The 14,919-nt window shown below is 43.4% G+C and overlaps 1 protein-coding gene across 5 annotated transcripts in view; it reads left to right on the top strand.

Annotated features, from left to right (window-relative positions):
- Window positions 1-14,919, top strand: part of macf1b (microtubule actin crosslinking factor 1b) — a 60,347-nt gene that overhangs the window by 854 nt on the left and 44,574 nt on the right. For 2 of the 5 annotated variants that reach the window (XR_002195723.2, XM_020041078.2), the window contains exons 1-4: window positions 6,444-7,123; window positions 11,041-11,810; window positions 12,062-12,118; window positions 12,300-12,470. Coding sequence is in view for 4 of the 5 variants with exons in the window: in XM_020041078.2 (XP_019896637.2) it covers window positions 11,121-11,810; window positions 12,062-12,118; window positions 12,300-12,470 (918 nt within the window). In the remaining variant the exon portion in view is untranslated. Of the gene's footprint in view, window positions 1-129; window positions 242-6,443; window positions 7,124-7,274; window positions 7,339-11,040; window positions 11,811-12,061; window positions 12,119-12,299; window positions 12,471-14,919 lie in introns of those variants that run through there. The other 3 variants (XM_020041079.2, XM_020041080.2, XM_034288711.1) reach the window with 3 other exon arrangements.

Below are 14,919 nucleotides of genomic sequence, written 5' to 3'. Positions count from 1 at the left end.
TTATGTGAAAGAAAGAGAAATTTAACTCCTTTTTCAGATCAGCTGAACATTACCATTTTTGTGGTCAGGCAGCTTTTCATACTGTATCATATTCATATAGTAACATTTTGTGGGCATGTGTTTTTGTAGGAGGGAGTCAGATGAGTGGAGCCAGTGGCAGGGGGAGTTCAGAGGTCAAATCCGCGCTCTGCGACACTGGCTGAAGAGCATGGAGATGAGGCTGCCTCCTGTGGACTGCACGGTCAGTTGAGGTGTTGAGATCCTCGCCATTCTCTCCATCAGTCCATTCCATCTTAAATCACTGGTTGAATGTCATTTGTTTAATCTTTATCCACATTTCTAACAAAGGTGTTTCCCCCCCTAGAAAACAGTTCTCCAAAGTTCACTGCATACTAATGGAAAATGCACTATGAGCAGAGCCTGAATATTAGTTATTAAAATATTAGTTAAGTAACAGCTGTGATAGGCTATTAAATCCACAAATTAATAACATCATCGACAAATACCAGAAGAACGGTCACGTCATTATTTGTGAAACGTACATTGTCCTGTATTGTCTATTGACGTCTGTTCAATAACAGTGAAAAAGAAGAGAAAGATACCAACAGACGAAGAGGAGGCTGGATATTTGTCAAAGAAAAGAGTAAGGAAACAATGTCTTTACAATGCTTACTCATCCATACAGAGGATATTCATGATTCTAAACGGCTGGACTACACCATGAAGCAACATGTTCTTCTAACAGTAATCATGTGGGCTGGGAGAAACCAAAAGAAGACTTCAAATAAAAGCAGTTATTTGATGCTTTTGTGGAATACACTGTTCCCATGAAGCAGGGCTTTGCATCCCAAAGGAGTAATATGCCCTAGGTCCCAGGAAAGAAATACTCTCTCAACAGTAGCAAATTCACAAGGCCCGCATGATACCATACAACTTAGAGGGAGAAAACAATGATAAAGAGAGAGAGGGGCAGAGAGTCAGGGAAAGGGAGGGAGGTAGGGAGAGAGGGGGAGAGGGTTGGGGGACAGAGGGAGAGACAGTGACCAAAGGCAACAGGGCAATAGAGATAGACACACTTCACACTCAGGCAAATAACTCCTGCATTCAATGTAAAAGAGCAGTCGGGAATCTGTGAGGGAGGGAGAATCATCTAGAAGCAGACAGACTCAAGCGGAGTTCGAGGCGGTGGTCTCTGCTCCTCCGTGTCCTGTGGTGACTTTCTTTTTGGGGAGAGGGGGGCAGGCAGACAGGCTCTTTTGTGCCGGGACACGGAGGCCGGAGAGACGTTCAGCGTTGGAGGCCCGCCACACACATGAGCAGGCACACTGAAAGGAAATTAGACTCGAATGGGAGGATGAGGACGGGGGAAGAAAAAAAAGAAAAGAAAAACAGGATCTTCCAGGCAGAGGGGCGGTGATCTGGCCATAAAGGCATGTGTTGTGTATAACGTCAAATAGATCTATATGCACGCTGAGTGTTTCAGTGTCATGTTGTTACTCTCCTCATTCTTTTTTCCCTCTCTTTTTAGTCTCTGTTTTCTTTCTTCTTTTAAATTACCTTAGAAGCAGGAGCTGACTGTAATTGAGAGGTTTTGGTTGGTTATCAAAAAGCTTAATGTTGTAATTGTTTAATAGATGAATGAATTACACATAGAGCTAAATAGCGTAGAAACTGGAAGATTTATTTAAACTTAATAGAATGCTTACATCATGACATCAGAGTGAACTTAAACATGGCCAAATTGTTTGTTTCTAATATCGAATTGGTCAGTTTGTTTGCATGATGACAGCATCGTTATGCTCTGTTTCATGTATGACTCATATGTGTGAATCAGTCTGTTTTTTTTCTTTCTTTTGTATGAGTTAGGCACGTTCAGTAGTGAACAGCGGGCTCCCTGTGCATGAATAAAAATGCACAGAACCTTTATCTGTACCGGTACATCCCTCCACTAGCCTTTGTCATGGTAATGCTTCCAGACTGCTCCACTGCTGTTTTCAGTCTGGTCTGGGGGGACTCGTTAGTTAGCTAGGCAAGCTGTGTGAATGAGGGGATACAGAATTCTCCCCAGCGTGCTAGCAAAACATGGGGAGGGACACGGCAGCTCCTTAACAGGGCGTGCTCTGACACTGTGTCATGTTGGTTAGGGCACGGCGTGTCCAAACGTTTTGCCACGGGAAAAGCAACATTTTGAACCTTGCTTAAAATGTATGCACTACCTGTAAGCTGCTCTGCAAAAAAGCATTTGCTAAATGGCTTGAATGTCAAATGAAAACAGTACTTACATTTATTATTTATTTTTGCTCCTGTGCAATGCAGCACACCTAACATTTTTATAGTCAGGGTTAAAGATGATTCATGAAAATATTAGTCTATTTATTTATTTTTTACATAAGGCTGTATTGTGTGATTCTGAGGTCAGAAAATAAACTTCTCCATTCATAGAAGTTGATTTAGGCCAACCAGTTTATTTCCTGTTTGCTGCATCCCCACTGATGAGAAGAAGCTCGATAATAGTGTCCCTCTGTCTCCAAAGGTCTTTTGTGTCTGTGGCTGGCAACAAAGACTGTATCTAAAAAAAAAAAATGTTACACTGCAAAGTCAAGAATTGATTTGAAAAAAGTTTTAATGTTTTTCTGCTGCTTGTAACAAGACAGTAAATTCAGAAAACAAGATACATAGTCTCACTGAGACACAACAAGAGATCGAATGAACCTTATATTCTGTAAACAGGACTATCAGGCTTGTTCAGATTTGTTGTTGTTACAAGCAACTTATCCTCACTGCACTGGCAGATAATTTTGCTTTATTCATGCATTTTTATTATCTTTGAGGAAGCATTTTTTGCTGTGTACACGTAACCTGCAAACAGGCCTGATGAGGGCCAGGATGAGGGCCAAGAGGTTGGCCAGGATGAGGGGGAGAGAGGGAACAGCCTATTCTCATCTCCTCGTCATGACTGTGGGCTAACATTAGCCCCTGTTTGATGCTGGCAGATGATGATATGAGAAGATATGTTGTCTTTCAAAGTCACCAAATTGTAAACAGGGGAAGAGGGGGCTTTATATCTTACTATACATACCGAATTCTACCCCTAACTGCTTAAACCAGGAAAGTATGATAAAAGGAGGCATTTTCCCTGATCTCTTTTTGAATCACCGTTTATATAGGCCTTTTGATATCTCCATTTATATAGGCCTGTTGAAGGTGAAAGAATATCTTGCTGTCCTTTAGAATGACCTTTTTTACTTGTCTCTGATTCCTCTTATAGCTCGATCTGAATAAAAGCCTCTTCTTAATGACTAAAATGTCAACCTTTGCTTATTTTGCATCCCTTTCTGTGAACAGACCCAATCATGTGGAGGTTTGTCACCACTGTTGTTGAATCCCTAAACCACCAACTCATGACTAAGATGTCCACTATCCAGGAACCCCAGGGAAGCCTTTTCACCTAATGCCACACATTTCTGGGAAGTAGACCTCTTTGGTAATAAATGACCGTCTGTGTGTGAGTGTTCAATAGTGCTTTGGTTTTGACCCTTGAAAGGAATCCTATTTTTTTAAATTCCTTGTGAAGACGGCTCCCCATGTGAGGACTGGGCATGGCTGCAGAAGTGCTAATTACCACATAGGCTAGTAGAGCTATTGAGGCCTTATTCAATTTAAAGGCAGAGTAGACAAGGAAGATGGTGGAGTTGGGGGAGGAGAGGAGACACATCAGCCAGCAGGATTTATCTATTTTAGTGCTCTCAGATCTTCTGGCACATGGAGCCTGTGATCAAATTTGGCCCCATTTGGAGCCAATTTGGGGCTGTGTTCATTCAGACTGACTATATCCAATTATCCCGAAACCTATACTTCCCAGTCCTACAAACAGCGTAGATGGTGTACTGGTGGAAGACCCGGGAAAATAATAAAAACTGCCTGGCGGACTGGCTTGCTTACAGCGTGCTGGTGTTACACAGCCCCATGGATCAATCAATGTGCCAATACCTCTTAGACTACACCAGCTCCATTCTTCAGGAACCGGCCTAAGGGTACGTGTGGTTAAGGCCATAGTGTGAAATGGAAAGGGACAGCGGGTTCAGTGAAACGATTCAATTATTTCAGAGAGGATTTGGAGCTCACTGAAAGACTGGATCAGGTGTCATGGGTTTACCACAGCGCCTGTGGGGTAGCGGGGTCTCATCCATGCCAGATCCACTTAAGGACAATGTTTTGGGTGGCTGTGCTTTTTTAAACAGCTCCACCTCTCTTATACAATAGGAAACACACAGCCCCCAAAGTGGAGTATCATTGCTAATTTAGAGCTCCTGTATCAGTCAGTCGCAGGTGCCTGTGCATTTCTGTCATTGCCTGGATCTTCATATCTCTGGGAAAGAGGGTGTATGTGTGCTCCTTTAGTGAGACTGGTATTATTTAGGACTGACAGGGATGGAGTGCTCACGGTTTTAAATAACTTGACTTCGGTGGGGTCGTGCAGTAGAAATTACTTTTCAGCTGGGGTCACGCGGTTTATTTCACTTTTCAGCCAGGGTCACGCGGTTGAATTCACTTTTCAGCTGGGGTCACGTGATTGAATTCACTTTTCAGCCGGGGTCACGTGATTGAATTCACTTTTCAGCTGGGGTCACGTGATTGAATTTACTTTTCAGCTGGGGTCACGTGATTGAATTCACTTTTCAGCCGGGGTCACGTGATTGAATTCACTTTTCAGCCGGGGTCATGTGATTGAATTTACTTTTCAGCTGGGGTCACGTGATTGAATTCACTTTTCAGCCAGGGTCACGTGATTTAATTCACTTTTCAGCCGGGGTCACAGTTTTTTTCCCTTCTTATTCTTACCTTTTTTTCATTTCCTTAGCATGGATAGTTTAGACTTGAAAGAGAAAAGGGGTCAGGGGCTAGGTCTGTGCTTGCTGGTATCAGTGTCACTGTTCCGCGCAAAGGAAAAACGACCAAGAGGAGTCCCTTTGAAAAGCTTAAGCGGTTTGGACAGGCATTTGTCTTCTTAAAGCTTATTTTTTCTTGTCAGTTGATGCATCAGTCACAATAGTACCCATACCTTCCACATCTGACTGAGGGGCCAGCAGTTGTACCAAATTGTCTCTTCAACACATCCCTTGGATCATGGATAGGTTGGAGGTTCATGACTGGGGTTCTAAAGGTTCCACAGGGGTTATGCCCTACAGTATCTCTCTTTTTTTCTTTCAGTTCCCTTGGTTCACCCCCACCTCTTCGTCTGCAACAATTCACTTGGTAGCAGTTAGACTCTTTTGTGTTATCGCCTCTTTTCCAGTTGCTCAGTGTCCCTTTTCAAGGTGACAGATTACACTCTCACAAAGCAACATTCACTCTTGGAAAAGAAGCCTGCCAGCATCGTAGACTAAGCACGAAGACAGTGTAAGTAAAACGATTTCACAGCTTCAGTGTAGAATACAGGAAATGTCAGAATACCCTGCACAAAGATGATTCGAAAATCACAGCCCAGGGAAACGTGAGACGTGACAACATCATGACCACTTCGTCCCTCGCATGGATAGAGTAAATATTGAGCGCCGTCCTCTGTCTGCTACTTACCCCTTTGGCTAATCCTTCTTGTCATTGAGAGGCCATGTGGATTATGGTTGAGGGTTGGCTTGTGTGTGCGTGAGAAAGAGCGAGAGAGGCGAAAGCAGTTTGACAGAGAAGGGAGAGGGGTGGACAGAGAAAAACATATTAGCTGATTAGGTTGGATTTTCCGGGGACTTAACACCTTTCTGAGGCAGTCACCTAATATGAGAGGTTTTTCAAGCATCTGCTGCTGTGCACCAGTCTACCTACTCACGCCTTTTGTTACGATAATATTCTTGATCCCAGGAGAGATGAATACACACATCCAGGTGGTTCCACCATGATCGGCTGCTTTGATTCATCAACAGTCTCCCCAGCATCAGAACCTGTGTTAAAACTGGAAGTAAATTACAATTCGGTGAGACAGTGTTAATGAAACAGATATTATGTGCTTTTGTATATTTCAGTTAGATGCAAATGTTTCATCAGTGAGTCCACGGGACTCCCAAACAGCTTTCCCAGGAGTTGGGGAAAAAGGTTTTATTTTGTCAACATCCACTTTTCTCCATTCTGTCCCTATTTTCCATTATTTTTTTATGCAAGGGAAGCGAGTTGAAAAGTAATCTGAGATGTTGAAGTTAACAGTAATTAGTTCTCTTTGTTAGCTGCTGTGGAGCCTGTCGCACTGACTCTGAATGGAGATGAGGCTCGGTTGTGGGATTGTTGAGTGGGTTCCCTCTTTGTGGCCCTGTGTTTCTCGCCCCATCCGCCCCTATGTGAACTAGTGGCAGGGAGAAGGGGCTGGAGGCAGCTGTCACTTAACATGTGAATTTTTCTTTAGAAAGCCAACCCCCCACAACCCTGTTTTTTCTTTCTCGCTCTTTTTCACCACCAGAAGCAGCATGGCATTTTGGAGCCCCCCCACCCAAAAAAAAACATTCAAGGGGAGGGGCTATTAAAGGGTGGGATTGATAGAGCGAGCGAGTGGAGCAAGGTGAGGGAGGCACTTCTGAACTGTCTGGTACAGAGAGAAACATGACCGGTGTAGATTGCGCCTCTGACCTGCGGTCATACAGAACTAGAAGAGTGTGATTACAATGCGGGAACAATTCCCAGCTGGGAACTGCAGGTTACCGGTTGAGCCGTTGGGACTACATTGTCTTGATCCGGGTGCACCACCATCCCATTGGTGGCGTTAACAAGGAAGGAATTCCTCAATCGGCGCTCCTACAACAAAAGAGAAAGGGGAGAGGAGCCGGTGGGAGGGGTACAGGGGGGATTGTTGTGAGAGGAGGACATTGTTTGCCTGTGGCTGTGGGCAACGGAAAGCATGGGTTATCAGGCCTTATGTGTGTTTGTTTAGGGAGCGCGTTTGAACGTTAGGAGGTTTGGGCGAGTTCTGTGAGTAGTGCGAGCGACAGATTATGGATGCGTGTGTGGAGACTCCTTTGGGAGGGAGGCAGCTCAAAGGATGCTCAAAGGAGGCCGTTTTTTCCCCCTCTCCCCTTTGAATTGTGACTGAGGGCTAGCTGAATTCCTTTGCTCAAGCCGTTGTGCTCCTCTCTACTCTTGGGTAAGTTTGCGTCACCTGAATCTCAAACCGCCAAAACTGCCACTGGGCCTGGATTGGCTTATAGGAAAAGTTTAGACTTCTGTGATTGTGGCTTGAAAGCATGTGACGATGCAAAGTGGCTGTGATCATTGGCCCAAATGAACAGTACCGTATGAGTTTAAGTAGTGAAAGTACAACAGCAAGAAGTATGTTTGAAATGTTCACCTTCAACATAGGTGAGATATTTTTGTCATTGTTTCATACAGCTGTATAATGTATTTTTTATTTCAATATTATTGTGCCAGACATCGTATAGGATTTTCCAATTTGACAGAGGAATTACCTGACTGAGACCAGTAACTACATTTGATACTGTTTGTACAATTGGCACAATTAAAGTGGAGAAATTGGGATTGTAAGGATGAAAACTGCATGGTGGTGTTGGAGACAGTTTCTACTGTTTTCATTGCAATTCACCAATATGTCATTTCATTAACTGGACCATTAACGTAACACTGCCATAGGCAATTTGGATTAACATATTGGGTTACGTTTCTTACATACTGCAGGCAATATTATTTCCTAGATTTATTGTGAAGTGTTAAAATCAATCATATTTGATAAAAAATTATTTGTGGTACACTTTCTTGTTGCAATGTTTCAGCTGCAGTCTTTTCAATATGTGTTTTAAGATGTTATGAGTCTCATGGGTGAATTCACAGCTGTCAGGTTTAATTAGAAAACCACCATCTTGATTACCACATAGAGACCCTCAATGAACTGACTGGCTTGTCTTTGTGGCACTCATGATTAGTGATTCATGATTATTATTCTTCGGTTAATGGAATTGAGTGGTCTTTTTTGGGGGATTTTGGATATACAAGTTGAAACTATTGTACCAAAACACCAGATTTTCTTTTGTGTCTGTTTGTGGACGTGTGGGAGGGGACTGTGTTTTTCACATATCCACACAGCGTCTTTGTCATTGATAGTCAGTTATATATAAAAATGTATAGTGATTGAGATTTGATTATTTCCTTTCATTTTGTCATTTGTTGTCTCCCCAAATTCTGCATAGCTTGCAGAGTAGCCCTTTATTGTGACAATCAGTTTGATTAATCAGTAAAATGGTCAACTGGGATGCACCATAAATCAGTCTTGAGAACACACAAAGGGCCAATCTGAGTCCAGGGTTATTTCACGAGAAGTGAAGTAGTGGAATAGGTCCAGTGATCTGTGATATGGGTTAAGTGAAATGGTTGCCCAGCTTCTGCTATATAGCTTAAAGGGAAACTAGCAACGGTTTGAATTATTATACTGCAACATGCTCTCATTAAAATGCGTGTGATGTCATTCAATCTTTGGTTAGCCTGTTGTAGATGGACAATGTTGTTAAACTATTCATTTTAAATGTAGCATGGCCTTACAGATTGTTTGAGATGTTGATGGACCTGGAGTCATTCTTATTTATTGTTATTGCCCAGTTTACTCATACTTTAGCCCAAGTTGGAATACACGACTGAAAGTTTGGTTTGGGTGTGTTACTAATAGCTAATTAGCATAATCAGCTTTTTTTTTACGGTGGCATCTCACTGATAATGTTGTAATCAGTTACATAGCACAGTTTGCAATGTGTCAAAACGACTCACTAAGGTTTTTCCCAGATTCATCCTTTTAGATTGATAATTATCCAGTGTCAATTTATGATCTCTATTATCTACTGCAAATACAGGAGCTACAATTCCTGGGGTCCACAGAAAATATCAAACAAAAACGTTACAGGCAAGGCAACCAGGTCGGAAATGTACTCAGTACTGTGTCTCTGGAAAAGGGTGTCAGCTAAATGACTAAACTGTGAACATACTATTAATTACATTGTGGTCAGGCTTCAAGAAGGATACAGTAATCTGGTTTGTTAAAAATTCTTAAACCCTGCTCTAAGTCCCTCCTTGGGCGTAAATGCTATAACATACTATGGCCAGACTTAACACTACATAAAGTGTCAGTGAGCCATAGGACATGCATGACACACCCTTCCACTACATCTTGGCTTGTTAACCTACTGAACGTAGGCGCTGCAGCCTGAGTACTCTGTCTCTGGTCTCCCCCGGGGAATACCAGGCTGTGATTAAGGCTAACAAGGTCATCATCGATCCCAGGCTAGGGCTTTTGTCTGGGAGCCACTCTCCTACGTGGTCCCAGTATTTCCCAGCGGGTACTAAGCTACGGCCTGCATCATCTGGTTCTCAGACAGACTCGTAATACGAGTGTAATGATCATAATGGTGGTGGAGAGGTTCACCCAAAATGTTCCTTTCAGCTATGCCCCCTGTTATCGAAAGACAGATTTATCCCAGTCGGTAATGACAATCATGACCGGAAGACAGAGTCATTATGAATTAGGAATTGAATAGAATTACAGTATAACACAAAGTTGCTGACAGCGGTTATATGAGGCTGTGTTCCACTGCAAGGCAAACATGTTTTTGTAAGGAATTCATTCTCGACAAAGAGAAAAGCACATCTCATCATGCCGCTTTTTGAAGAACCTGTGAATACAGAATGTAGTATATTCATTATAACTGAACAACAAAGAGCAGACAGTGCCAGCAAAGACAGCGCTGTTAAAATGTTCCATCTTCTGCTCCAGCGGACCAGAAACCAGATAAACCCAACTTTTTTCAGAGCCAACTTCCCCAATTTACCTCTCGCTGGCCCAAGTTGACCCCCTGGCTGATCTGAACAGACCAGCTGAGACCAGTTGTGACCTGTCGATTCACAGGAACTAATCCACTCTGACCTCAAAAGTGAAGCAGGAACGATAGATTAGCAGAGACCCTTCCAGGGTCCCTGATGGGTCCAGCTCAACCTTTATAAGTCAAAAGAATTACACTCACCTTTGAACCCTCTATCACTACATTGACCCGGGGAACTTACAGAAAGGCTGTCACAGTCTAAATGTTTGCCAGTGGATGGCTAGAAAGTTGTGATTAAATGGTGCACCTGGAGAATAATTAATGCTATGACAAAGATTTTGAATGGTGGCCACCCTGTGGTTTAGAATCTGTTGTGCTTATTGGATTCGTTAGTGATCAGTCACACAGTGGCATGCTCCTTGTACAGTTCACTGCACGGTACAGGACAAAGTGTGCCTGAGGGCCCGGTTGCGGTGCATGTCACAGAGAGTGCAGCAGATCAGAGCAGCACTGTCAGTGATCTGTGATCTCCTGACCGTGCATTCCCAGGCCTCGCCGCCGCCGCCACCCCCCCCCCCACACACCACAGCCACCCTAACTTTCCCCACCCCCATTTCCTCAGCTCCACAAATGAGCGGGTGTTTGTTTTTTTTTGTTTTTTTGCCTGTCATATTTGATCAGGGGATAAACTGTTTTCCCAGGGCCGGGTTCGCAGAGGGACAGGGCTGGCAGGCGAGGTCTGGTCCTACTTGCCAAAGCTCGATAGAGGGTTTTCTAACAGTGGGCATCCTGGAAGATTCTTCTTACAGTGGAGAGGCCTGTCACGCATGCCGTTCAACTCCAAAAGAAGCCATGTGCATGTGATCCAAGGATGACAAAGAGACCGATGTCTGTTTACTAAACCGGCTCGGTCATGGTTCAGAAAGTTGTGCCTGTCTATCTGTCAGAAAATGGGCTACGTCGGTCATGGCATGCGGTTAGATATAGAGCAAATAGGCGTTGAACCTCTCGTGTGGCTGCAGTTTTAGTGGGTTTGAACCATATTTTAGTGGGTAGCTTTTTTCAGAAGCCCTGCACATTGCAAATAATATTCTGTTAACAATTATCTGAGGTTGGTGCAGAAAAAATCAGAGTGCAACTAGCATTTAATGTAAAAATTCTACATTTCTCAGGGTGGGGGTGGGGTAAAAGAGGATTGAGTTTTAAGCTGGATGCTCACTCCAAGCCCCCTTTCCCACTCTAGGCATCTGAAGGGCCTTCTGCATGCATGGCCAAGGGGCCCACTCTCGGCTTTTACCTCACTAGCCCCTGGGTTGAAGGATTATGGGTAACCTCATCAGCCGACCCAGCTGCCTGGGCCAGAAGTCCAAGCAGGTGAGGTCAGACGAGGCCTACCTGAAGGAATGCTTCCAGCAGCGCCGGGAATGGCACCATGGGGAGGCAAAGAGGGAGGAGTTGGTGAGAGAGAGGGAGGGGGAGGAGGGAGAGAAGGAGGAGGTGGTGACGGACAGGAAGAGGAAAGACGAAGTGGACGACGGCTTATCTCCCAGCCACACCCCTCCCTCGGACAAACCTCTCCGGGCCAACCCCTCCCCCGCCCCAACGGTCACCACCACCAGCACTTTGGACAATGCCTGGCACGGCACCCCCTCCCCCATCAAGACCTCCAGGAACAGCACACTGACACGGAAGACTGTGGTCCCAGAGATGCCTTATGTGAGACCCCCTCTAGTCCAGCCTGGATCAATCCCGGGATCATCGGAGAGAAGGGCCAGCTTCCAGAGAAGGGACTCCAGAGATGGAAGCCTCCACAGGAGGGAGTCTAGAGAAGGCAGTCCCTGGTCCTGGAAAACCCTGGCCTCCCGCGAAGTCACAGAAGTGACAGAAGTGACGGAGACGGTGGTGACAGAGATTGTGGAGGTGACGGAGTACCCATCCGGAGAAAAGGGGGGGGATCCCGTAGTAACCAGGACTGTTAGGGTTCTTACTGGAGCAGCTGAGGAACTCGCTGAGGTCATTATAACTTGTTAAGACGTTCTCTTATGCGTCCGTTAGCAGGATCTGACTTTTCTTTCCATTCCATTTCTTCACTGAATGTCTGAGCTTCAACTTACCATCTTTACCACACTGTAATTGAATTAATATCACTTTAGCAGCATGTGCTGTAGAATGTTTGTTGTATTTTTGGTGGGGCATTGTTTTACAGAAAAGTTACCAATGCAGTGAATTCAAATGCTGTGTTTGCTGTTACATTTCTATTCCAGCTGCAAAGTGATGGACATTCTAGCTCAGATCAAGATTCTAACTTGGACCGTTGGAGGGTAAGATATCCAGTTCCCTGATATGATTTTCATATGAATGTTGATTAAGCGTTCTCTCAATCTTCTCTGCCAGGTACAAAGATAATGCTGATACTACTGCATGGCTTCATGGTTTTTATGGTTTAAAAGGTTGTTACTATAAACAGTGTTTCATGCAGCATCATGCTCCCTCCTTCCCCAGGGAATGAGGTCTACCTTGACTCTGAGAGATGACTTTGCAGATTCTGAGACATTCCATCAATCCCTGGAATCACTGTTGACCTGGGTCTGTGAGGTAGAGGAGCTCACAGCCAATCAGAAGCCTGCATCATCAGAGGTCAAAGTGGTGAAAGCACAGCTTCAGGAGCAGAAGGTATCATGCCGTCACATATTTTTCTCTTCTTCCCCTGTACCAATTATTATTTAAAGACTTTAATTACATAATGTTTGAAGTAGATAATCGGAGTTCATCTGTGTATACAAGCGTCAGAAGAATAACTAAAATGTAAAGAATATATTCACATAATACCAAACGTTTCACCACAGGAAAATAACAACATGTTGATCTTATCATGAGTACCTATGGAAAATAAGCACTGAGCTCATGGAATTTGTAAAGCAGTTCTTTCATGGCAGAAAATCCATTGCATTTAGGATGGAATAGGGAAAGTTCAGTGACACAATGGATCAGTGTATGCTTTTGACCAAGATTTCCTGAAGGCTTATAAAACGAGACAAGTCATTCACCTTTCAGTGGGAATCAACCCCATTGTGAGATCACTGGGTGAGGTGAAAACTGCCTTTCTTCTGACAATGCAGGCCTGACACTTGAGTTGGGCCTTTCACCGCACTAACAAAAAGGGAAGAGAGTAAATGTAGTCTGGAGTATGGACTATCAATGATTCCCTGTGGCTAAGAGTCATCTGAATGTTTGTACTCATAATACACAGATTTCAGATTCCCTTGCTACACCTCTCTGCTCAGTATCACACCACCACCAAAGCTGTATCACAACACCGAGCCGCTGTCAAAAAAAGACTGCCCCTCAAAACTCTACACTCAAACAAGAAGGAGACTTGTTAGAGAAGCTACAAAAAAACGGACTTGTATTGGAAGATGTTAAGAAAGAAGAAACCATCCGAAAGCAAGGGTAACCCAGCTCTGATTTGGGAAAGGTTTCCGACATCAGATGAGACAAAGATAAGGCTTTTTGTCCAAAACTGTGCTATGTGGTGCACAAACCTAACTCCCATGCCTCCACACAACAATCCCTGCAATGAAGTATGGCGGTGGCAGCATCATGCTGTGGGGATGCTTTAAATCAGTAAGTTCTTGGCATCTCGTTAATATTGAAGTTAGTACGGAAGGAGCAATTTACAGAATATTACTACATGAGAATCTGCTTCAGTCTTAGGAGGAAATGTACCTTTAAGCGGGACAATAATCCCCATCACAAGGCCAAAACAATATTATTAGTGGCTCCAGAACAAAAAGGTGTTCTGCATTGGCCCAGTCAACATCCTGATATCAATCCCATTGAGAGTATGTGGCAATATTTCAAAACTGAGGTCCACAAGCATTGTCTAACCAATCTAAACAATTTGAAGCAAATTGGCTAAGAAAGGGCCAAAATGAGTGTATGCAATACCTACCAAAATACCTAATGCAAGAAACATATCAGATTTATTCATTTTTCTTACAATTTTTTTCTGAAACAAAACCAATGTCACTATACAGTACTTTATTTTGAGTGTTTTTGAGTCTTTTAAAATAAAATATAAAACAGAACAAAATGTTAATGTACCATCTGTATTTCAGTATTAGGAATTTGTCAGGGGTATATAGTGAATGTGAGTGTATGTTACAATTGGAATGTGTAGATGTGCAGTGAAGGAAAATACAGTGCAAAATGGAGTTTTCTAAATGAGCAATGAAGGCAAATAGGGGCAGAACATGTACAAATTTACAAGTATTAAGTATACAGGTGCTGGTCATCAAAAAGTTGATTTATTTCAGTAATTCCATTCAAAAAGTGAAAATTGTATAATGTATACATTCATTCCACACAGACTGATATATTTCAAGTGTTTATTTCTTTAAATTTTGATGATTATAACTAACAACTAATGAAAATCCCAAATTCAGTATCTCAGAAAATTTGAATATTGAAGACACCTGGTGCCATGCTCTAATCAGCTAATTAACCCAAAACACCTGCAAAGGCCTTTAAATGGTCTCTCAGTCTAGTTCTGTAGGCTACACAATCATGGGGAAGACTGCTGACTTGACAGCTGTCCAAAAGATGACCATTGACACCTTGCACAAGAAGGGCAAGACACAAAAGGTCATAGCTAAAGAGGCTGGCTGTTTACAGAGCTCTATGTCCACGCATTTAATAGAGAGGCGAATGGAAGGAAAAGATGTGGTAGAAAAAAGTGTACAAGCAATAGGGATAACCGCACAATGGAGAGGATTGTGAAAAAACAAACATTCAAAACTGTGGGGGAGATCCACAAAGAGTGGACTGCAGCTGGAGTCAGTGCTTCAAGAACCACCACGCACAGACGTATGCAAGACATGGGTTTCAGCTGTCGCATTCCTTGTGTCAAGCCACTCTTGAAAAAGAAACAGCGTCAGAAGCGTTTCGCCTGGGCTTAAGATAAAAAGGACTGGACTGCTGCTGAGTTATGTTCTCTGATTAAAGTAAATTTAGCATTTCCTTTGGAAATCAAGGTCCCAGAGTCTGGAGGAAGAGAGGAGAGGCATGGTATCCACGTTGCTTGAAGTCCAGTGTAAAGTTTCCACAGTCAGTGATGATTTGG

Source organism: Esox lucius, chromosome 20 (assembly GCF_011004845.1).
Source record: "Esox lucius isolate fEsoLuc1 chromosome 20, fEsoLuc1.pri, whole genome shotgun sequence".
NCBI classification, from domain to species: Eukaryota; Metazoa; Chordata; class Actinopteri; order Esociformes; family Esocidae; genus Esox; species Esox lucius.
This window is presented reverse-complemented; position numbering and strand designations above follow the sequence as displayed.